General features: G+C 41.1%; 1 protein-coding gene across 3 annotated transcripts in view; it reads right to left on the bottom strand.

Annotated features, from left to right (window-relative positions):
* LOC111153249 (kinesin family member 23) overlaps positions 1-23,241 on the bottom strand; it is a 27,832-nt gene that overhangs the window by 979 nt on the left and 3,612 nt on the right. Inside the window, exons 4-23 of one of the 3 annotated variants that reach the window (XM_022512153.1) lie at positions 19,748-19,853; positions 18,990-19,126; positions 18,591-18,700; positions 18,032-18,202; positions 16,701-16,742; positions 15,880-15,992; positions 15,605-15,726; positions 14,247-14,349; positions 9,880-9,959; positions 9,675-9,794; positions 9,320-9,446; positions 8,816-8,974; positions 7,527-7,684; positions 6,674-6,847; positions 6,202-6,381; positions 5,605-5,916; positions 2,631-2,861; positions 1,678-1,760; positions 1,409-1,487; positions 701-771 (exon numbers count right to left, since the gene is read on the bottom strand). In XM_022512153.1, coding sequence (XP_022367861.1) covers positions 701-771; positions 1,409-1,487; positions 1,678-1,760; positions 2,631-2,861; positions 5,605-5,916; positions 6,202-6,381; positions 6,674-6,847; positions 7,527-7,684; positions 8,816-8,974; positions 9,320-9,446; positions 9,675-9,794; positions 9,880-9,959; positions 14,247-14,349; positions 15,605-15,726; positions 15,880-15,992; positions 16,701-16,742; positions 18,032-18,202; positions 18,591-18,700; positions 18,990-19,126; positions 19,748-19,853 — 2,678 coding nt within the window. The remainder of the gene's footprint in view (positions 1-700; positions 772-1,408; positions 1,488-1,677; positions 1,761-2,630; positions 2,862-5,604; positions 5,917-6,201; positions 6,382-6,673; positions 6,848-7,526; positions 7,685-8,815; positions 8,975-9,319; positions 9,447-9,674; positions 9,795-9,879; positions 9,960-14,246; positions 14,350-15,604; positions 15,727-15,879; positions 15,993-16,700; positions 16,743-18,031; positions 18,203-18,590; positions 18,701-18,989; positions 19,127-19,747; positions 19,854-23,241) is intronic. The other 2 variants (XM_022512155.1, XM_022512154.1) reach the window with 2 other exon arrangements.

Here is a 23,241-nt window from a genome sequence, read left to right as displayed (position 1 = left end):
TTTTTTTTTTTTTTTTTTTTTTTTTTAAAGATTTTATTTATTCATTCGACAGAGAGAGATCACAAGTAGGCAGAGAGGCAGACAGAGAGAGAGGAGGAAGCAGGCTCCCCACCAGGGAGAGAGCCCGATGCGGGGCTCGATCCCAGGACCCTGGGATCATGACCTGAACCGAAGGCAGAGGCTTTAACCCTCTGAGCCACCCAGGCGCCCCATTGACGGGGCGTTTTAATATGAAAAAAGAATCGACCAGACTCTTGGGTACGTGCTTAATAGAAGGAAAAGTGAGATTCCTTCCCCTACCATAAATTCCACCATTCTGTTTTATTTTAGTGAACATTTACCACTATAACGAGACCAAGAGGCAAGTTTAGAGAAATGAATTACACAAAGAGCTGTTTTCCCTGACTAAAGCCTTCGGCCTCCCTACTTACAAGTGATCTCAGTCCGCCTCTGAGAGCTTTAGGAGCCTAGCCAAGTATGAATAAGCCTGAGCAATCTTCCTTTACCTCTGGTTACTGCTCTTACCAAGCCTTCTGACAATCTCAACCCCACTGCTGCAGTCTGCTAGAGGGCCCAGCTGTTCCAAGGGGTAAACAAAAACCATGTATGTCCTCTTAAAAGTGGATAGTAGGGAGACAGGGTGATAGTGGAAATACTAGAGGAGGGAGCACACACACAGGCCCGGTTAGTCGGGACTCACTTGGGTTGTGCATGATGCTGATATCCAGGTCCCAGGTGAGATCCGGCTCTCATCTCCACAGCCACAGAACACTGGTAAGAAAATTACAGAAGAGGCAAAGATCAGCTCCACTCTCTACAGTCTGTAAATATAGTTGTGCTCAGATGGGTTCAACCACGGTGGAATCCCATATTGCTTTCCAGTGCAGCAGACACCTATGTTAAAATACCAGATATGTGCAGTTTGACATAGGCCATAAAGATGGTGAGCTGGAAGGGTCTCTAGAAATCACGCAGGTAATTTCCTTGAGAAGGTTAGTGGCCAGGACCAGAGCATGGCCTCATAACACCACCTACCCTTCCCACGCTGGTTCTTTCTAGAAGAACCTCCCTTTAGGAGTAACGGTGAGTAACAGTTCCACAGGGAACCTGTGCTTCAGTGAAGATCCCCACCAATCTGATATGAATTGTTGTTCTACAGTGATGCCCTCTGACTTGATTCTCGGGCCCTGTCCCTCTACACTGACCAGGGACCTTGAACCAGAGAGTTCCTGTATGAGCAGACCTAAACAAACAGGAGAACTGTGGCAGGTTTGCGGAGAACAGGCCTACAGGCTGCGCTGGCAATGTGAGATCTGCTTCCGAGAGCAGGAAAGCTGGAGCCAGGAGGGTTAAAATAGGTTGCCCCTAACTTTTATGAAGCAGACAGATATTTAATTTTTACCCCTACCCTTGTTTCTACATCAGTCCATTCAGACTCTGTACCATCTGGTGGGGCAGGTGCTGCTGTGGAAGATCTTCGTTTTCGACTGTGGAAAAAGGGGAAACACGATGCAACAATTATTTTTGCATCTAAGAATAGGAAAAATACTAGAAATAGGACATCACTACATTCCTTCAGTTAATTAATGCTACATCTTATAGGATATTGTGTTCTGCAAGCAGCAGCAGCTAAGAAATCTGTAGCCCTGTGAAGAGATGCATCTGATGATCACTCACCCAGTTGGCGATTCTTGTTTTAGAGTCTCAATATCCGTAAACTGAACAGATTGTCCACCGCCTCTTGTTTTATAAACATCACCCTGAAGCAGACAGGAAAGGTCAGCATTATACTTTGATATAACTGAATGATACACATGTAATTCAAGCTGAACTTAAGATTCTCCATGAAACAGTAAAGAAAGTCCTATTCACAAGTGCTTCAGACTGTGCTATGAAAGTACTTCAGAAATTATCTCCAGTAAACAAAAGAAGTCCAGTGCAATATAATCAGTAACATTCTTAAATTGCAAAAAATAGATATTCCTTTTCATTCAATCTATAATTTAAAAACAACACCAAGGATCAAGAACTCTACCAGAAATTTCTAAATGTTCTAAGGCATTATACTTTCCTCTGGATATACCACCCCGCTCACTTTACAGTCTTATTTGTAACTCTGGTTATAATTAAGAAGCATCCTCTAAATTTTTTTCTAGTTGGCTTTTACTTCCGTGATTATTCACTGACTCTCTGATCAAAGGATATTTTTTCTAGAGGCTAGGGAAGGGAAAGGGATCGGGGTAGCTCAGTGATAAGAAATGTTGACAGGTCACATTTTAACGTGGGCTTTTTATCGGGAACTGACAAATGGTAGGTCTTTCTTTGGGTTTACTTCTAAAGTAGTGGTTGAAACTAGCTCTACAAGGACGTAATAGATCTGGAGTTCCTCGAACAGAATCCCAGGGACCTGAGCCTCGTTCACTAGAGAGCAGCTGATTTAGTCCGAGTTCAGCAGATTTACAGCCTCAGCAGTTCCTTTAGTTTTCTAACGAACAAACAAAAAGGTTGTATCAATACCCATTTATCTTTGTTGACACTGCCTGTGTGTCATCAGAGGAAGAGAAGAGTAATTGGTTTTTTGCAAAGTTGACTTTCTGTATGTTTTTCGTCCTGTGTCAATTTGTTTTTACCTTGATTAGTTTAGTTTCAATCTCCCCATCGGAGGCTAGTTCCTGGTGTGTCAGCATGTACTTCTCACACTTAGCTAGTGCCTTTTCATTTGCAACAGATACTGTGATGGCATGAGGGACATGTGGCTGCATGACTGTCTCAGTTTGCACGTTAGAGGCAGGCTTATGATCTACCCATCTGTCTCCTGCAGAGCGAGATCGTCTGTGGCGGAGACGAATTGGTGGTGCGTTCTGATCAGGTTGAAAGAGGAATCAAGAAACAAGCATAACCCAGAATTAATTTAAGGGTATTATTAGAAGTGCAGCAGGTTTGGCTACATTAGTTGATGACAGTATCAAAACAAATGCACAAAACCTTTTCAAAAGCTAAATATGTTATTCAGATAATTTAAATGTTCTCTTTGTATTTAACCACACAACCAACAAACATCTTTTAATACCACTTGTCTAGTATACATTCTACCAGGGAGCTCCCCTTTCAACAAAACAATGTAAGAAAAAGTTCTGGCTATGCTGTAAGCTTTCCCACGTAGGTGGTATTCGAGACAATTCACTTTACATTCTCTATCAAAACCATTATTTATGCCTCCTATTGTAAGGTAACCTGTTAGGTCCACAGCTATGTTAAAAACTTCAAATGAGGTCAATAAAAGCCCTAAACTTGCCACAGGCCTCTAAACAAAAGAGAAAACACTCCGAATACAAAGACAATAAAAGTAAAAACTAATGGACTTCATGGTACAAAATGTTAAAGAACATAAGGTATAATAAGAAACCTAGGTATAAAATGATTAAGAGACTATAAATGAAGTACTTCTGACTACTTTGAGATCTTAAAATCTCAAGTAGAACTTCTTGACAAGTTCAAACACAATAATGGCTAAAACATACCAACATTTTTTTTCTCCAATATTTCATAAAGATTCCAAGAACCAAACTAAAAATATAGTATCAAATCAGTCTGTATCAATCATACAGTTAAGAACTAGTTGCTTCCAGTCAACTATCATGTAAATCTGGGAAAGTTAAATTTAGCACATTCAGTCTAAGAAAAAGCATTTCACATACAGGACATAGTTCCAAAGACAGCTCACTGGTTCAAACGTCTCCTGTTTGTGTAACTGAAAGCAAATTAAACAGTCTGTCATGTGCCAAATCCTTCCAACCTGGTCACGGACAAAGATCCTAACTTTAGGATGCCTGTCTGGAGAACTGAAGCATTTCCCCTATGTAATCACAAGCAACAGCTGCTGGTCCTAAGTCATTGCTACTATAGAACCTGGGCGATAGAGTTGGCCACAAAAGATGCCCACACTGCCAGCAACCCAGGAAATTCTCCCTTCTTAAAAAGTGACCTGATGTTGAACAAGAAAGTCAGGCTCTCATGACCTACCATTTAGCAAAGGTGATAGTTTTCCTGAACCCATTTAGCAATAAATACATTATGAAACTGGCTTCAGAAAGATAATTGTTACAATCTGCTATCATTTACGGACTCAGAGATATTTTCATCTTCTTCACTGAAGTATAAATTCAGCCCACCTGACATAATTTTTGGCCAAAAAACTTGAATAGATACTAGCCTAAACTTTGCTGCACTTCTAAAGAGATTTGATTTCAAGTGAGTAGTTGGATCGCTAGTAAATCCTTTTAAATATCCGAGAGCCGAATTAGTTAACCAAGCATAAGCAAGCCTTGAATAGTGTTCACTCTCTAAACTTTCATGAAAAATAAAGGAGATTTATTAGAGTTGATCAGAAAGACCAGTCACCATAATTTGCTCCCTAAAAAGGTTTCAGGCAAAATTTGCAAAGTAGAGAACGTAGGCTTTAGAATCATCTGTTGTCTTGGTAAATACTTTGCAGTTCATCACTGTCCCTTAATAAGCAGAAGTGCAGGCCATCTAAATGAAACTTATCTGTACCCTAAATTATACAAGAAAACTAAAGCAAAATACTATTAGATTAATTTGTTAAAAGACAAATTCTAAAAGAGCTATAGTAAGATTTTACTAAATATAGATCCACATTAACTTGGTCCTTTTATTTATAGTCAAAGAAAAAACTTTTTACCTTAATCCTTAAGAAGAAAATTTAAACACAAATTTCTTTAAACACCCTTGACTGAGGCCAAGCCCTTATAAGAGGTAAAGCTCTTGAGATTAAAAGCAATTTACTGGACATGCAAACCTTCAGTAGTTATAAAACAACAGGCCTGGAGTATTGCAAAACAGTCAATGTCATGAAAATCAAAAAAAGTTTGTGGCAGGGGGACTATTTTATATTAAGAGATTGAAGACACAGAATAACCACATGCAGGGCATTCACTTTGTTAGGATCACAGATTAAAAATAGAGGCTATTAATGTTAACTTTTTTAGGTTTGATAAACACTGTTTATACAGGACAGTGTCCTTAGTAGGATTAAAAGTCACAAAGTGTAGGGACTTCCTTTCAGAAGTTCAAAGAAAAAAATGACATATCTATATAAATGACAAGTGGTAAGTCTAGGTAAGGGGAAAGAAGGGTACTGTACCATTCTTTCAACTTTTGAGTTTGAGACTATTCAGACGTTTGAGAGAACAATTTAAATAAAAAGTTCAGAAGCGGCAAAAAAAAAACTGAGGAAGGAAAACAAAAAAAATGGAAAATGTGCTCTGAGACACAGTTCGCTGATTTTGTGGCTGCCCACCAGCTTATGCAAATGAAAAGCCCAGATTACTCTGGGGCACACCCCATTGACTTGTGTTCACTGGCGATACCGAAGTGGCCAGGTGTTATGGCTTTTTCAGATGAAGAGCTAGGCCTCAATCTCAGGGTGATTGTCAAAGTAAATAACAGAAAAATCAGCCCTTGTTTATATTTGGAGCTTGCCCATCTTTCCATTGAACTTTCTGAATGAATCAAGTCACAAAACCCCCCAGCAAACCGCGATTCGCTACGGCCACCAGGCTTTAGGATAACACCGGCACTGACCCTGCAGCAGTGGTCCTCTTCTAGCTCTACCTCATTTCTGAATGTGGGAACCACCTCCCTGCCTTCCGTCCAGTACATCCCTCGCCTTCTGTCTGACACGACACAAGTTTTACTTTGTCCTGGCTCCTGCTGCCTACGCCTTGCAATAGAGGTGACATGGACAGGTGTGTTGTACGGAGGAATTTTCTGCTCCCATTCCGAAATACAGGAAGCTACAGAAATGCTGCTGCAAGAATTAGAGCGCCTATGTAGCTGCGGCTGGCTCAGGAGCTGCTGGCCGGTGGGAAGCTGAGCAATATAGTTACTAGAAAGCTAAAAAAATGGAAGAGAAATTAATGAGCAAGACTGAAACACCAAGAGAAACAATTCACTGCTTTTCTATCATTTTAGCCTATGTTAGAATCATTTTTACTGAGTTACTCCATGTTTTATTCTGAATTTGCAATAAATTTGTTTATGCTAAATTTAGAAATATTTACATAGAGAAGTTAGAGAAATACAGTAATATAAAACAACAAATGGAGCATCCTAGAAAGTTACCTAATCTGAACACATTTTTCTCTAGTGCAAGTGACTACCCCACCACGAAAAACTTACAGGAACTGGTGACGGAGAGACCGCTCTTTGAGTGACTTTTTCCCGGTCCCGCTCCCGGGAGGGTCTCTCTGGCTTTTCGGCTTTGGGTTCAGTAACAATAGCCTTCAGTTGTTTCAGTTTTTCATCTTTGACCCAGAGTTTATTTTGCATCTCCAGCTGCTTGGCTGCCACCCGGCGCTCCTAGGTTAGCAAGAGGGACACACGTCTAATTCAGTCACGCCAAAGGAGCATCCTGGACCACCCAGCCGCCTCGTTTCCTAAGAATGGCGGCCCTCCCAGAGTCCAGCACCCCTCTTCATGCCAGCTCACTGGTTAGCCGTTTTAAGGGCAGAGAAAGGAGACAGAATGGACTGAATGGTGGCTCCAGCTGCCACCACCACCGAAACCCTAAGCCTGGGAACATGGATTCGGAACACCTCAGGTGGAAGCCCACCACCATCCCGGAGGTAAGCACCACAGGAGCGACACTCACACATTCTTTCTCCCACTTCATGGTTGTTTCTGTCACCATGCCTTGTAGCCTGGCTTCCAGTCTGCGCTTGTCAGAAAACTGCCGCTGAAGTTTCTGGTTCTGAGTCTCGAGTTCCTGTTGCAGAGTACGTTTGTCTTCCTCATAGATTGTAGTTGTCTTCTCCAGAATCTCAATCTGGGAAGGCAGACCACTCTGTTCAGGATTCGGCTTATAAGCACCGCACACAGCTGTGAACGGACTGCTCTGGCAGTTTGCTCACGCAGGCATAGTTGTGGAAAGAAAAATCATGGAGAAAGCAGTTCCCTCTTCTACGTTATCTGAATTCCAACCTCCATGCCTAGAAGTGAGAACTTCTAAACAAGGGCCTCACAGAAAAAGACAAAGCTTTAACTGATTTCAGGTGAAAATGATTTTCCCCTAAAATTCACCTGAATTTTGTTTTTTAGGCTGCTTTCAGAAAAGAGAACACTGTATTGGTTGCAATAAGCTTCTGTCTAGAAGGAATGGATACCCTTTAAAGATCTAGAGAGAACAAACCTATTGTCCTAAGTCAAAAAGCAAGCATTAGCCAGAGCTAAACTTACGAAAGCCCTCTAGAAACTCACTTGTTTGGCCCAAGAACATTCTCTCCAACGGCTAAAGTCTAACTCAGAAAATTAAAGAGTACATTACCCCTCTAAAGCTCTTCGCTCACATCCCCTCTCTTCCGGGATGAGGTGCAGATTAGTAGGGAGCCAGACGCTGCCTCTCCCCCGGTAAGCAGTGGTGAAAGGCCCGGAGGGCGAGCAGCTAGGTCAGAGAGCAGTGCTTAACCAGCCAGCACGCACATCCACTAAATCATGCCCAAACAAACCTTATACTCTAAAGTTTTGTTTTTCTTCTCCAGTCGTTCTATTTCCAATTTCTGTCCTGAGATCACCTTTTCTTTTTCATTTAGTTTTCCTTGAATGTAGTTTTCTTTATTTACAACAGCACTGTCGAACTCTTGCAACAACGCTTTAAACGTCATAGCTGAAACAAAAGCATGCAGGCCACGTTTACTCCAATTCCAAAATAAGCAGTGAAATCAACTTTTATTAACCAGTATGTAGCTATTCAGCAAATCATGACAGCCTGGAGCAGAAAACAAGTCAAGAAGGAAATCAAGAGTTTGGTTTCTAAATCTATGAGAGATACTCCTAGAAAAGCTGGTTTTGACTGAAAAACACAGAGTTGTTCGGCACTACAGCATTGCCTTGTCAGCCCTTACAGGTAAGTAATTTGGTTCAAAACAACTGCAAAAATAGAAACAACAGCAGATTTAGGATCAGGGGGATCCAACCTGAAATCCCTGCAACACCAACTACGAGTTATGTGACTTAGTTTTTCTGAGCACATTTCTTCTTTTTTTTTTTTTTTTTTTTTTTTTTTCAATTTACTTGACAGGCAGAGATCACAAGCAGGCAGAGAGGCAGGCAGAGAGAGAGGGGGGAAGCAGGCTTCCTGTGGAGCAAAGAGCCTGACACAGGCGATCCCAGGACCCTGGGATCATGACCTGAGCCGAAGGCAGAGGCTTTAACCCACTGAACCACCCAGGCGCCCCACATTTCTTCCTTTCAAAACAGGAATACAGATTCCATTTACCTCACACCTTTCCTCTAAAGATCCAAATGAATTAATGATAATAAAAATCGTAGACCTACTCACTGAGCATTTCTAAGTACCAGGCTGTTCACTGTTCTACATGATTCTCACATATTATCTCATTGCCACAACACCCTCTGAGGTAAGAACAGTTAAAATTCTCATTTTGCAGATAGGGAGACCAAGAAATGGAAGAGGAAGTCATTTGCCCAAAGACATTATTAAGATGTAGTATTTATGAAGTGCCTTGCAAGTAACTAGTAGGAACTAAAAGCAACGTAGCTATTATTCCTTTGTGTCTTTTTCTGTAGATTGAAAAAAGGGAGAGAATACACACCTACCTGTTTCTTCTGTTTTACAAGCTGTGGGAAAGTTCCTGGTCAGTCTAATTTAACAATGCCTTGAGCACTACAAAGTGCAGAAACAGATGACCCTTCCTTAAGATCTGCCCCACCAAAGAACTCAAATCTGTTAAAATTTCTGGAGTTGAAATGATCGCAGACCGCTTTTGGCCCTTACATTGTTTGTGAAACTCATCGATCATCATCTGCCGTAGGTGATGTCGCTTCTCTAATGCCTCGATCAGCCTGGGAAGAGTCTGCTCATCGTTGATATCCAAAAGTTCACAGGACGGCAGAGGTGGAAAACTCTGTAAAACCACTTCTGTAACGAGTGGTTCTGCGTTGAATTATAAAAAAATATATTATTAAAAACAAGAAGTTACACAGGAGAGAAAGCTTATTTAAACAAGTTGAACACCTGTGATTAGAACCCCCAGTCCAGTGTGCTTTGAGTTGTCACAATCATACTTCCTTAAAAATGAGTTATAAAAAAGAAAAAGTGGGGAAAATAAGTTATAGTATGTAACAAAAGAAAATTCATTTATACTTTGGTTCTTTTTTCTTTTCTTTGCACTTGGTTCTTTAGAGAAAGGGAAATAAGTAGTTCTCTACTGTGAAATCAACCTTAAGGAGAGAGAGACTGAGCGACATCAGCATGTGCATGATGTGACACACATCATACCATCTCCAACTGGACCTCCCCGAGCCTGGTTTCTGTATCTCCTTCCAGGTGTCAAACCACATATTGCCTTGTCCACTGGTCTTGCCACCTCAACTTCTTGAGTCACTTCTGCAAATCTCATGACTTGCTAAAATACAAAACACATTGGAGGGGGTTTTTGGTTTTATAAATCAGCATATTCAAGTCCTTCAGAAATTACTCAATGAAACAATAATAAATTGGTCATTAGTTCACTTCTATAACTAATGGTTCTTTATCAGTTTTAAAAATATTTAAAATATCATTCTTCACATCCAAATAGTTGTTTTCTCCATAGAAACGCAGAGACTTTATAAGATAAATAGATCAAAATTACCAAGCTCTCTTCATAATCTTCAGCCTTTGGATTCACACACACGATCATGCGTACTTTACCTTCCCCATCAAAGTAGTTCTTGAACAGATGGGTTAACTTTGAATCTCGGTATGGAACCATCTGTAAATACATTCAAACCCAAATATATAAGGCACAAGAACGCACACAAACAAAGCTCTGCAAATGATGGCCAGCTGTCGCTTACTTTGTTAGTTCCGTACATTTGGTTCTCTCTCAGGACTTCCATACACGTTCTTAGCGTCATTAACGACTGATTAATGTTACCTGACAGGAAAATATAGACAGAAGACATTTGAAAACAATATAGTAGCTACAATGTGGTCTGTCTGCCTATAAAATCCCCACTTCATAGAAATACTATATGGAAATTACAACTAATGGGTTTTAATGGCCCAATCTAAGGAGTTGTCCCCACATGGCCTTGCTGTATTTCAGGAGTATTTTAATAGCAGTGTTTCAGGAGGGGGTTAACACCATCCTTCAAGGATTCTATGAAAAGGACTGTCTGTGAAGTGCAACATTATATACTTCATGGCCCATAAAGTTTCTTCCAAATCTTAAATTCTGTGAAAGAGTATATTAAATGCAGCTGTTTAATATCCTCATATTAAAATATTATCTCAAAAGCATTCAGGCTTCATCATCACTGAAGTCCCACCCCACCCCTGCCCCAGGTACCCAGAGGGGCTCCTGTCTCCAACAGTCATGTGTGTTAGGACCAACTCTGTCCCCTCCACATCCAAACAAGGATTTCAGTTTTTGGTTTTGGTTTTGGTTTTTTTGTTTTTTTTTTTTTAATTTTAGTATATCTGGGACGCCTGGGCGGCTCAGTGGGTTAAGCCTCTGCCTTTGGCTCAGGTTGTGATCTCAGGGTCCTGGGATCGAGCCCCATACTGGGCTCTCTGCTCAGCAGGGAGCCTACTTCCTCCTCGCTCTTTGCCTACTTGTGATCTCTCTGTCAAATAAATAAATAAATAAATAAATAAATAAAGATTTTTAGTATATCTAAGTAATCTCTACACCCAATGTGGGGCTCAAACTCACAACCCTGAGGTCAAGAGTCACATGCTCTACTGAGCCAGCCAGGTGCCCCCAAAAAAGGATTACTAAGGTGACACAGCTGTTACTTCTGACCACTCCTGTTTGGATTTCTGAGTCAAGGCAAGTCTGACCGATTCATCAAGCCTCCAGTGAGGCAGGAGAGCTCACTTGCAGAGACCCCCAAATAACATCAGCTAACTCCCACTGTATTCTCATCCTTGGTCACTTCTCAAAACACAGAGCTCATCTGTGCCTCCATAATGTCCCATGATGCAGGATTCTTCTTCCTTGACCCCAACTCCCAATGTCCTTTCTGTTTCCACTGTGCTCTCTGGAGCCCAAATTCCTGTTACCAGACTTCCCTACGTCCTCACACTCTCACAGAGAGCTCCACCCATCTCTCTCTAATTACCATGATTTCTTAACCTGAGGTCCATATTGTCCATGGGTACATTTCAGGAAGTCTGTATACTTGGATGGGAAATAAATTATACCTTTAGTTTTTCCAGACTTCTGAAATAGCACGTCTTTTCAATTATGAATGTAGGCCAAAACGTAATATTAGTGGTATCTGTGATTTTTGTCAGCACAAATCATAGGTAATTTTATAGCACCTTATAGTTTATTGCTGATCAAGATATTTATGTTCATCACTACTTTGAAATTACATAGTTATAAGACTTACTGATACATCTTTAAGGCATTGATAAAGAAACATGTAAATTATTATGACAAATGCCTCAAGAATACTTTTAGTGGGGGACGCCCAGGTGGTTCAGTCAGTCAGCCATCAGACTGATTTATTTATTTTAGAGAGAGCCCAGGTTGGGTGAGGGGCAAAGGGAGAGGGAAGAGAATCTCAAGCAGACTCCCTGCTGAGTGTGGAACCTGACGTGAGACTCGATCTCAGGACCAGGAGATCATGACCTGAGCTGAAACCAAGAGTCAACACTCAACCAACTGAACCACCTAGGCACCCCAGGCATCCACCTCTTGATAGCAGCTCAGGTCTTGATCTCGGGGTTGAGTTCAAGCCCTGCCTTGGGCTCCACGCTGGGCGTGAAGCTTATTTTAAAAAGGGAAGGGGTGGGTTGTACCTGGGTGGCTCAGTCAGTTAAGCATCTGCCTTTAGCTCACGTCATGATCTCTGGGTCCTAGGATCGAGCTTCACATCAGGCTCCCTGCTCAGTGGAAGTCTGCTTCTACTTCTCCCTCTGCCCCTCCCTCTGCTTGTGCTCTCTTTCTCCCTCAAATAAATAACTAAAAACTTCTAAAAAACATTTCCATCTAATCAGTTAACTTTGTAATCCTACATATCTTATGTCATTCACTCAGGGATATTCTGTGAAGTGTCCATGGGCTTTACACTGCAGTCAAGGTGCAAAGCCCCACAGGATTATCCTCTGTCAGAAGGATAGTGCTTTCCCCTGCAGCCCAAGCAAAAGTTGCTTGTTTTCTGAAACCTGACATTTATAAGGATGGTGAGCAGAGGAGGCCAGCAACACTCTCCTAGTCCCTTGCTGCTGCCCTTCCATGTTCCCCACCTCGCCTGCCCCTGGGTCATTCTGGTGTCTGTGAGGACTGCTCCAACATGTGCCAAAGGACTCCCGCTCCCTCAGCCCAGTCAGTCTGTCTTCACCATGGGAGCCGCACAGCTGTGTCCACACCCCGAACCTTTATCACTCAGAACTGTACCTCCTCTAGAATTCTGTGTCCCAGCCACGGTCTCCTCTTCTTCCCATGCTCATGCCCTCATTTTTATCTCAGCTGTTCCCCATCTGTATCAACACTGCTAGTCCTTTCTGGTTTTCTCCCAAAGCATCAGAACCCTCAAGTTTCTACTTTCTTCCACTGAGATAAGCCTTCTTCCCAGCAAGGTGAATCCTTCCTCTTGTGATCTGGAGCCCAGATTCTCTATCTTAAATACACATATATAGTGTGGAGGTTTTGTCATCTCACGTGGCTACCACTTTCTTTCTCCTTCCCAGGCTCTTTTGATCCGTCACCTCAAGCATCTGTTCCTCAAGGCTCTGCCTCAGCCTGTTCCCATGTGTCCTCCATGAATAATGTCATCTCCCCTGCTGCTTCCATAATATTGGCAAAACCTAAACCCATATGCCTCCAGTCAAATCTCTCTCCTTCCAAATTCGTGTACATCCAGTGACTAGGCAGTTCCCCTGGACTAAGCTGAACACATCCAACACAGACTCTTCAACGGCCCACACCTGCACCTCAGACTGCTTTCTCCTCAGCTACGATCTTGGACCTGCCCACCCCCTCTTGCTTCCTCTCCACATGCAGGTCGACTTCCCAACCAGCTCTCCCTTTTCTCCCACTCTTGCCTCCAGGGCACATGATGGCTCCTCCGACCTACTGCAAAAGGCTCCCAGCTGCTTTTCCTATATCTAGACCTGCCTCAGTACCTTAATTCTCTATATGGGAAAACATTCTTTCTGAAAGACTAATTCTTCATTTCCTTTCAAAGGAGGCTGCATAATAGTAAAAAGACAAAAGCATTGAAAATCCAGCCAACCTGGGTTTAAAATCAGGCTCGAGTCTTGGGAAGATTACCTAACTTCTCCCAACCCATTTCCTCATCTGAAAATGGGTATGACACAATCCTGAAAGGTCAAAATCAAGAAATCGAGCCCATGCATAGTAAATACTGTGATACACACTAGTCCTTTAATAATTGGCAACCACCATTATTCCTTTAGAACAAAAATTCAGACTTTTTAATGATAGACAAGAGTCCTCATGGCCTTGCCTTGCCACCTCAGTTGTCATGGGTCACCAGCCTATACCCTCCCACTTCAGTGACCTTGACCCTGCCATATTCTCTCAGTTTACAAGTGGCTGTCTCCTGTCAAGTATGACTTTAACCCTGCCTTCCATATAGCTCACTCAATTGAAGTGTCAACTACATGAATTTCCCCCTAAACTTTCCCTCACATGCACCCCCAGACTAAATGAATGTTCAAGTACTGGCACACAGTATGCACTCCATACATGCTACTAGGTAAACCATAACATGAACAGCTACACTCATGAAAGATTAAAAAAAAACAAAAAAATACAGATTTCCTTCCAATTTGCTTTTGTGTTCAAAGATTTTTTTCCCACTTCCAGAAGCCAATTTTCACCAGTATGAATGTTGGAATACCTGTTAAATCACTTAAATTTAAGGATCTGGTGCTTTACTGGCAATAGATACAATATGAATATAACTTGCTTTATATTTATTTTAATCACTTACCCCCCCGTTCTTCAAGCAGCCAGTGTATTATAACATATAGAATATACATATTATGTTATATATATATAACATATGTAACACACTGATACCAAACCAACATTACTAAAGAAACAGCAATGACCACTAAACTTAGCCTCCAAATTATCAAAATTGAAGACAATTATGCTTAAACCACCTATCAATAAGCAGATGACAGACTGGCATTGCAAGTTTTTGGAAGTTGTAGCAATAAACCAGTACTATGCTGTGCTCACCAGCTTCACGTAATCTGTTCCCTTCTGCTTTTGTCCGGTTCGTTCTTTCACTTCCAGCAAGATCTACCAGGGACAACTGGCTTATAGTGATTTGTTCCTTTTCCTGAAGAGAAGATCGTAATTCCAATAACATGAGGTACAACTGGTTTACAGTGTTCTTCAAATATATTCCAGTCAACAAATTATTAAGACTTATAAATATCACATTTGCACAGTACAAAACGGTAGGGCTAGATGATAGAGGTTTTGGTGGAAGAGTCTGCTAAGAGCATAAGCTTAGTTATATTCATGGTAGTCTCGATGACTTACCTGTTGTCTGGTCTTCCACATTATACTCTAAGCCCCGTGAAAGAAAGGATCAATGTTCTCATCTCTAGCAACCTGCACAGCGCCTGAGCGCAGGATCTCAATCCATGTCTGCTAAGTAGTGACTCTAGAACAGGCCTATCCTAAATTTTTCTATAACCGATACTTAACAATTTTATAATTGAAAAATTTCACAATACTCTAATTGTATAAAAAATGAAGAGGTACATAACTGATTTGTAATATTAGATGTGTTCAAAGGACAGCAAGTATATATGGAGGCTTGACTTAAAAGCGTTTTCTAGCTAGTATGCATACCTACTCTATATAAATCAGGCACTGGCCTAAGAATTCTACATGCATTGCCTGCTTTAATCCTCACAGAGGATTATCAAGAGTTTATAACAGGTCAGACAGCCAGCAAATTAATAGGACTCAGAATTCGAATCCTGGTGGTCTCCAGTATGCTGCCATACCATCTCCTCATGCCATGCGGAAACCTTCATGATGAGGTTCAAATGGAATTACACTTTAATAGCTCAAAGTTATTAAATGATTCCTATTCAGGCTCAAATGCTTTTACTAATTGATGTAAGCCTTGTAGTGCGACAGGCCTAGCAGTAAAGGTGATCAGCTGATGGGAGGCCTACTGGCCTATCAGCTGAGAGAAGAACAATTTAGAATTGTCATCTCCTAAACTGTATCTACCCTGGAAAGTTAACCGCTGACATTTGAAAGCCATTAACTGAATTCCCACATACAAAATGAGTCTTCAGAGATAAAATAATGACCCATCCACACTCATCTTATCTCCTCTATTACAGAGATTTATAAAGATTTGTAAACCTTTTTCACACAATTCCATGTTCTCAGATTCAACAGCCAGCTTCCCAAAACTACACTCTTTAATGGAATAATTTTTAAATGTCATCACCCACATTTAATAATTCTAGAATGGTCTTCACTGCAGTCAAGCTTCCCTGATTTAACTCTAGTTCTAAAAACTAAGGGTTCAGTTAAAACAAGAAAAACTCCACACAGTACAAGTTTACCTGTAAGACATTGTCTCCATCCGCATCCAGGGGAGCCTGAACTAATTTAATGTTGAACACGCTATGGGAACGGCTGGACTCACGATTCAAATGTGTGTTAGCAATACGTCTCTTTTTCTGGCCTGTGATGACAGAGACATCATTGATCAAACCTGAACTCAGTCATTACAGTATACATGTTTTCTACTAAATAGTACTGCCATCAAATTATAGTAGCAACTCTTGGGATTTTATGTATTGTTTCAGATTTTCCTAACTTTAGCTTGGATTCTAACCTCTCCAGAAAACTTCAAAAGCCTCCTCGGTAGATTTCACTTCTACTTCTGTACATCCTGCAACATACATGTTATGGTTCTTATCTTCACGAAGCAATTTAGACTGTGGTGGTCTGTGAGAAAGAAAAAAGACATCAGTCTCCTAAATAATGAGATCCTAATATCTCAGCTTAAAGACTAGGACTAAACTGCTGGACCACAGACATCGAATCTTACAATGGGAATAGGCCTAGGCAAGAGCTCCAAAAAAACCCAGGGAACTCAGGTAAGCATAAGGGTACACAGTCAGCGTTAGTTACATAACAGGGTCATAGGAACCTATGTTGTTCTAGAAGCTAATTTGTTCTAATAAAGCACACAAAACACTTACGAAACAAGTAGAGAACAAAACAGTATTATGTATAGCAACATCACATGCACAGGTTAAGCAACAAAGTCTAGCATTTCCCTAATTTTAAAAGTTCAACAGAGAGCTGGTTCTCACATCAGAGTCGGCAAAAGACAAATTCAGAAAGAGTTTGGTATATACCAGGAGTGGCAATCTTTTCAAAGTGGCTGGTCAAGTGTTGATCTGCACAGTAGGATAAGAATGGAAAGGGTGCCACTTGTTCAGCCTGTGTTGTCAGCGGTGGGGGTGGAAATGTGTGCCAGCCACCATCACTCAGTACAGGGCAGATCCCCAAGCAGCAGGCAGGGGCTCAGAGGTAGCAGCCCGCCCAGTGCCAACGAAAAACCACCTACATGCAAACATGCCACAGATGCCAACCGCTAGTATAACTGCACCCTTTCTCCTTAAGAAAAGAGTCAACGTCATCACATACACAAAATCTGTGTTCCTCATGGGCGTGCTGCAACTGTTCCACCTACCAAAGGAATAAGGTGAAAGTTACTGTTTCTACAGCAGCCAGGCTCAGTCCACAGTAGAGACAGTCACAATGAGTCAGTGCTTAAAAACCCTCTACTTATAGTATTTCTTCATTGTACTTAAAAAACTTAAAAAAAAAAAAAATGGTTAAAAACCACCCTAATCAATTAAATCTGAATTCGATGCCAAATACGCACCCCATGAGTTCATTCAAGGAGTTACCAGAAAGGTTACAAGGCATGCAAGGCACATTTATCAGTCTTCCTTTTGTAAAACTCAAACCAAGATAGACTTCTTTGAAAATAATCTCTTTTAGAACCAAATAGAAACGTGGCACATGCGCAAAAAAGTGAAATGGATTGGTAGCAACGAATGACATCACAAAAGTTGAGGAAAATGGGTACACACAACAGACACTCTGAAACAAATGGGAAAGGAAGTAATCTATAAATTGCTTAATGTAATTTATTAAACCTGTTCTCAGTCTAATGGTTTTCTAAATATCCAGCTGTTTCTCCAATAATGTTCAGTTAATCTTCATATTATTTATGTTCTGAGAGGCCCTAACAAAGACAGCGTTGAAGATAAGCATTTGGCTTAAGAACAAAACCATCAACTCAAGAACAAGATACTAATACTACATGAGACTCCAGAGTCCGCTCTGGCACAAACATGGATTGTGAGGCCAGGCTATTCTTCAGTCTGAGCCAGCCAAGACCCAAGGAAATCTAAGGAGTTGTCTTTTAACTCTGGTGGAATGATGTTACAGATGTCCCTTCACATTAATCAGTGATGAAAGATCTGTAGTAGTTGTACAGACAACAGCTTTGCGCTCCACTCTGTAGAGATCACCAACCGCAGATGGTTAACATGGCTACAAACTCCCAACACAAAGCTATAGGTTCTTGAAAGGTAACCCCAGGGAACCCACGTGCATAGGACACTTCCTTACACAATTACAGTGTTTCTCAAAATACAGCCCCAAAGCCAAGAGTTCTCAAAAGTAATGTCTAAGATGAGGATTCAGGACTCTCTTCTCCTTAGATGCCTTAACCCACTGGTTCCTTAATACAGCTGTATATCTGGTTAAGAATAAAACTATGCATCGAACACCAACTGCATGATATATTATGCACATTAATATGTGCATGAAATATATGCACATTATATTTCATTGGGAAAACAAAAGCATTATCACCATTTATCACTGAGAAAACTAAGGCTCCCTGAGGTAAAGTGGCTTCCCCAAGGTTAAGCAGCTGACATGGGACTCTCTTCGCTACTTACTTAGGCTTTATGGGATCAAACGGCACCTCTTCCAATAGATCGTAAATGTAATTATTATATATTTCAATATAAGAGACAAATACACCATAGACACTATCTTCATCAACCTCTTCTGCTTTGCAGAATTCTTGTACATTTATCATATCTGCAAACTCTGGGTCTACTTGTCGTCTGAAAAAAGAAAAAAAGCCAAAAAATCTGTTCTGACAGAGTCAGCATCAGAAGTAAATGATCCCAAGGGGAAACTAAAGATTTACGTTAAATGACCTGTCACTGCAAGCAATCTATTCATACTCGTGGTCAGCCAACAGTACCTGCCGTGTCCTCACTCTCCCACCCGAAGTGGCACCTTCTCTAAATAGTATTTCAAGGACTTTGTGCACAAAACCAAACAGAACAACTGAGCAAATAAATTTAATGAAGAACATTCCTCAACTTTGATCTCACTACAGTCAACTGTCAGACCAACTCCCCTTCATGTTAGTCATTCCCTGTGCCTGAGAAAGCCACCAGGCAGGGTTCCCCTTAGGCTAGTGTCGCACTGAATGTGACTACTTACTTGCTAGAGGGAGTCTTTGGATTGGGCATGGCTTCTCTCTTCTGCCGTTCTAACAAGGCATCAACTTCACACTGTATATCCATGCTATTCCTGTCATTAGATTTAAAAACCTGAAGTGGAGATAAAAATCAGACCATGATTTTTTAAGAATTTAATTTAAATAGTTTTTTTAAACATATTTAAGACATAAGAAACATTTTTATTACTTTTAAGACATACTGAAGACATAAGAATATTTATGACATAGACATATTTAAGACATAAGAAACATTTATTACTTAAGGTTTCAAAATGTATCCAGTGTATTAGTTTTCCTTTAACACTACTGTAACCACAGGTCTATTGGTCCCTATGCCCTCAAGTGAAATAGTCACAACTCAAAAAAAAAATTACACTTACGTATCGTTTAGCTTGAAATGACCCTATACTGTTAAAGATCATGTCCAAACAACGAGGAAGCAGACCTCCTTCCCCTGGAGAACCAGTCATTGTGTGAGTTTTTCCGCTTCCTGTCACACCATATGTGAAAAGGAGACCTACAATGCAGCAATTCAACATGGAGTTATATGTTGAAAGTCACACTGGGTTATATCTTGAAAGTCCTCCACTTTTAATATTTCTTCATTGTATTAAGAAACACTTAAAATTAACCAGCTCAAAAAGCAGTCTCTAGGGGCACCTGGGTGACTCAGTTGGTAAAGCTTCCAAGTTTTGATCTCAGCTCAGGTCTTCATCTCAGGGTGGTGAGTTCAAGCCCCTTGCTGGGCTCCACGCCCAGGATGGAGCCTACTTAAATAAAAATAAAATATATTTTTTAAAGATTTTATTTATTTATTTGACAAACAGAGATCACAAATAGGCAGAGAGGCAGGCAGAGAGAGAGAGAGAGAGGGAAACAGGCTCCCTGCTGAGCAGAGAGCCTGATATGGGGCTCAATCCCAGGACCCTGAGATCATGACCTGAGCTGAAGGCAGAGGCTTAACCCACTGAGCCACCCAGGGGCCCCCAAAATACAACATTTTAAAAAGCAGGTTTTATACCACCCTAACAGATTAAATCTGAATTCAAGGCCAAACATAACCAAATATATAAGTATCAAAAAAGTTTTTTCAGAGGGGGACAAAAAAGAAATGTAACAAAAGCTCCAATAATCATACCATTTTTGCCATGAATGAGGTCCTCTACCAAGGGGTTAGCCACAACATCAAAGAGTTCCTTCTGCGTGGTATGAATGCCAAATACTTGTTTAAATGAATATTGAGTCTGGGAAGAAGGAAAAAATAAAAAGCATATGAATGGAATTTCACTCTAAGCTAGAAATACATCCGTTTAAATATATTCAGATGTTTCTTAGTGAACATTTAAGATCTAGACACCCCCCCCCCAAAATTAAGTCTTTAAACTTGGAACCCTTAAAGTCATGACATAACTCAAGTTATACCCCTTACACAGAGAATGTAGAAGTCTTAAGTCCACTAATGCTTCACAGACCAAGGATGATTTTGGACAACAAAGATCAAAATCATCATGACTCAGTCACAGACTTGTGAAAATCATCAAGCATTACCCCATACACTAATTTACCACTTGCTCTTTTAAAAGGCCATAGCAGCATAAAATCAAGTGATTTGGTGTACCATCTTAAAATCAGAAATGAACTGTAAATATAATCTCATCTGAGTTTTTCTATGAAATAAATTGTGACCTTTAAAAAAATCAGTACTTCAATTATCTATATGATTATTATAACACTATATTACCAAAAATATTACCAAACTCCTACTTGGAAAATTTGATTGGGGACTGAGATATATATGAATATATTTCCATGTAAACTAAATTGTCCTATTTGTCCAGAGGCTGGAGTTCTATTATTTCTGTTTTGTTATTTTTAGTTTTTCTGTATTGCAGACACTGCAATTATTTCTGTAACCTTCCTGAATTTCGCAGTTTTTATTTCACAAATGTCAGTACTAAGTTGTTACGTGAGCATTCACTAGAATTTATTATGGATTATAGCCTTTGTCAAGCAGTACCCTCTTTCCTGTTTTATACCCTTGTCCTTAAATTCAACCTGTACAGGTATCACTATCATGACCCTTATATTTTTAAAATAAGCAGTTTTGTCCCCCCCAAAAGGGGACATGTATAGATTAGTACTCAAACTTACACTAATACAACATGTGCCAAGCACTGCCTTAGTCTAGCAGTGGATCATTTCACTCTTACCTTTGATTACATACTATTAATTATTATACTCATTTTATAACTTGTTAAAGATCACACACCTACTTGAGCTAGAGTAACTCTTACTTCATGGAAGGTATTACCCCAACCGTATAAACCAGCTATAGAGTTCACAAGAATGAAGAATCTTAGGGCGGAAAGGATACACATAAAATAGTGCTGACAGATCAGTCAGATGACCTCCAAGTTCTTTGTGAACAAATCCCTCCTTACCTGTAAAGAAAACCAAGGCCCAGAGGAGGAACTTCCCCAATCCTCCGGTGCTGACTGGTATCCCAGCCATTTCCAGGCCAGCAGTGCCTTCTGTGACAAGGCAGTGAGAACTGCTAATCCCCGCCAAGCTTTCTGTCTACTTATACATAGGAAATTAATCTAATAGAGAAATGAAGTTCTTCACAGTAAGGCAGTTCTCAATTATTTGACATCTTTGAAGGCCCACTCCCCCATGAAGCCTTCCCAGACTATGCATTCATGCTTCATCCGTATTCATTGAAAGGGGAACAGGAGAGATAAGGTGCATATCCCCATGAAGCTTACATTATAGCAGGGGAAAGAGACAATAAAAAAATCTCTTGCTGTGCTAAGTGCTATCAAGGAAGCACAGAAAGGGCAGACCGGGATAGAAGCAGGGAAGGGTGCCACTTCTGTTACGGGAGTCTGGACACTCTCTCTGAGGAGGTGACGTTTAAGCTGAAATCCACAGATAAGGAGCCATCTGTGCTAAGAGCCAGGAGGAAGAAAAGTCCACACTGGGAGAACCGCCCTGAAGCACGATCCAGGCTTATCCAAGGAACTCAAAGAACTAGATGGCAATAGATGACCATGGACAAATAGACAAATTAAGCAGGATTCTGCCCGTTTAAAGACTTTATGCCTTGAAAATTTTTAAACAGGAAAAGGGTCAAATCAGATTTACACTTTAAAGATCTCTCTGGGGTGCCTGGGTGGCTCAGTGGGTTAAAGCGTCTACCTTTGGCTCAGGTCATGATCCCAGGGTCCTGGGATCGAGCCCCGCATCGGGCTCTCTGCTCAGGAGGGAGCCTGCTTCCTCCTCTCTCTCTGCCTGCCTCTCTGCCTACTTGTGATCTCTGTCTGTCAAATAAATAAATAAAATCTTAAAAGATCTCTCTGGTAGCTCTGTGGAAAATGGAGAGTAAGATTCAGAGCAGAAGCAAGCAGTCCAGTTAGATTTCAAGTATGGTCAACAAACCAGTGCCCCTCTGAGAACTGTTTGTTTCCTGTCTAGGAGGAGAGAATTAGAGAAATCCGGAGAAAGTTTAGAAACTTGTGTAGCCATTTGACATGGCTGCCGCATCCCAGTATGACATCACTAGGCTCATCTCACTGAACAGATTATCAGATCACTTCTCTGTGGTCTAATTCAGATGGCAAAGCTGCAGCACGAAATTATTGGTCACGATGCACTGAAAATTTTAAAAAGCTGTTCTTCACTACAGATCATTTGAGAAGCTCTAGTCTTGGTAATTAATAGCAAGGCTAAGATGGGTGGGGGCAGAAGAGATAGAAACAAAAGGACAGTTTCATGTTGGAGCAGAACTGATAGAATGTACTGAATGGCAGACAAGCAGGGACACATGGTGCTACCATTTATTGAGAGAAGACAAGGGAGGAAATGATTTAGAGGGGGGAAAGAATCAAGAGTTCTTTTGGGCATGTAGAATTTGAGATGCCTATATGACATCCAGTGCATGTTCAAGTTTAGAAGTGAGTAAAGGGTTAGGCTGACAAAAAAACCCCAACAAATCCAGAATTATCGTATAACCAACATTTAAAGCCGTGGAAAAGTGTAAAGAGAGCCCTGGGTATAGCCCACCCAGTACTGAGAAGTTGGAAAAGGAAGAGGAGCCCACAAAGAGTGGCCTGTGAGAACCAAGAACATGAAGACTTGGACAGGAAATAGGAGAGGGCTTCAGGAAGGAGAGTCCTGCTGAGAAACAGATTATGAGGACAAGAGATGTCCATCCAATCTGAGCAGTCCAGAGCCCATTGGTAGGCTTCTGACAAGCTCGCAAGAGCAGGGTGCACAAGAGTGAAAGGCTGCGTGAAAGTAGAGACAAGAGCCTGAATCACTGCTTCCTCCTGCATTCCCATAGTCCATCTCTTTCAGCTCAGCGGTCTGTCTTCCATCTGTGCCCTCAACTCAGCTGTAAAGGCAAGGATTGTGCCTTACTCATTTTTTAAAATCTCCTTCTGCCCTGCAGCTTTCGTGTAATGTTTGTTGAACTGAACTGAACTCACTTTGCTCAAGATTTTACTAAAAATAACACTTCCGGGGCACCTGGGTGGCTCAGGGGGTTAAAGCCTCTGCCTTCGGCTCAGGTCATGATCCCAGGGTCCTGGGATTGAGCCCCACATCAGGCTCCCTGCTGAGCAGAGAGCCCGA

Source organism: Enhydra lutris, unplaced genomic scaffold (assembly GCF_002288905.1).
Source record: "Enhydra lutris kenyoni isolate GAN:26980312 unplaced genomic scaffold, ASM228890v2 scaffoldscaffold31, whole genome shotgun sequence".
Taxonomy (NCBI): domain Eukaryota; kingdom Metazoa; phylum Chordata; class Mammalia; order Carnivora; family Mustelidae; genus Enhydra; species Enhydra lutris.
This window is presented reverse-complemented; position numbering and strand designations above follow the sequence as displayed.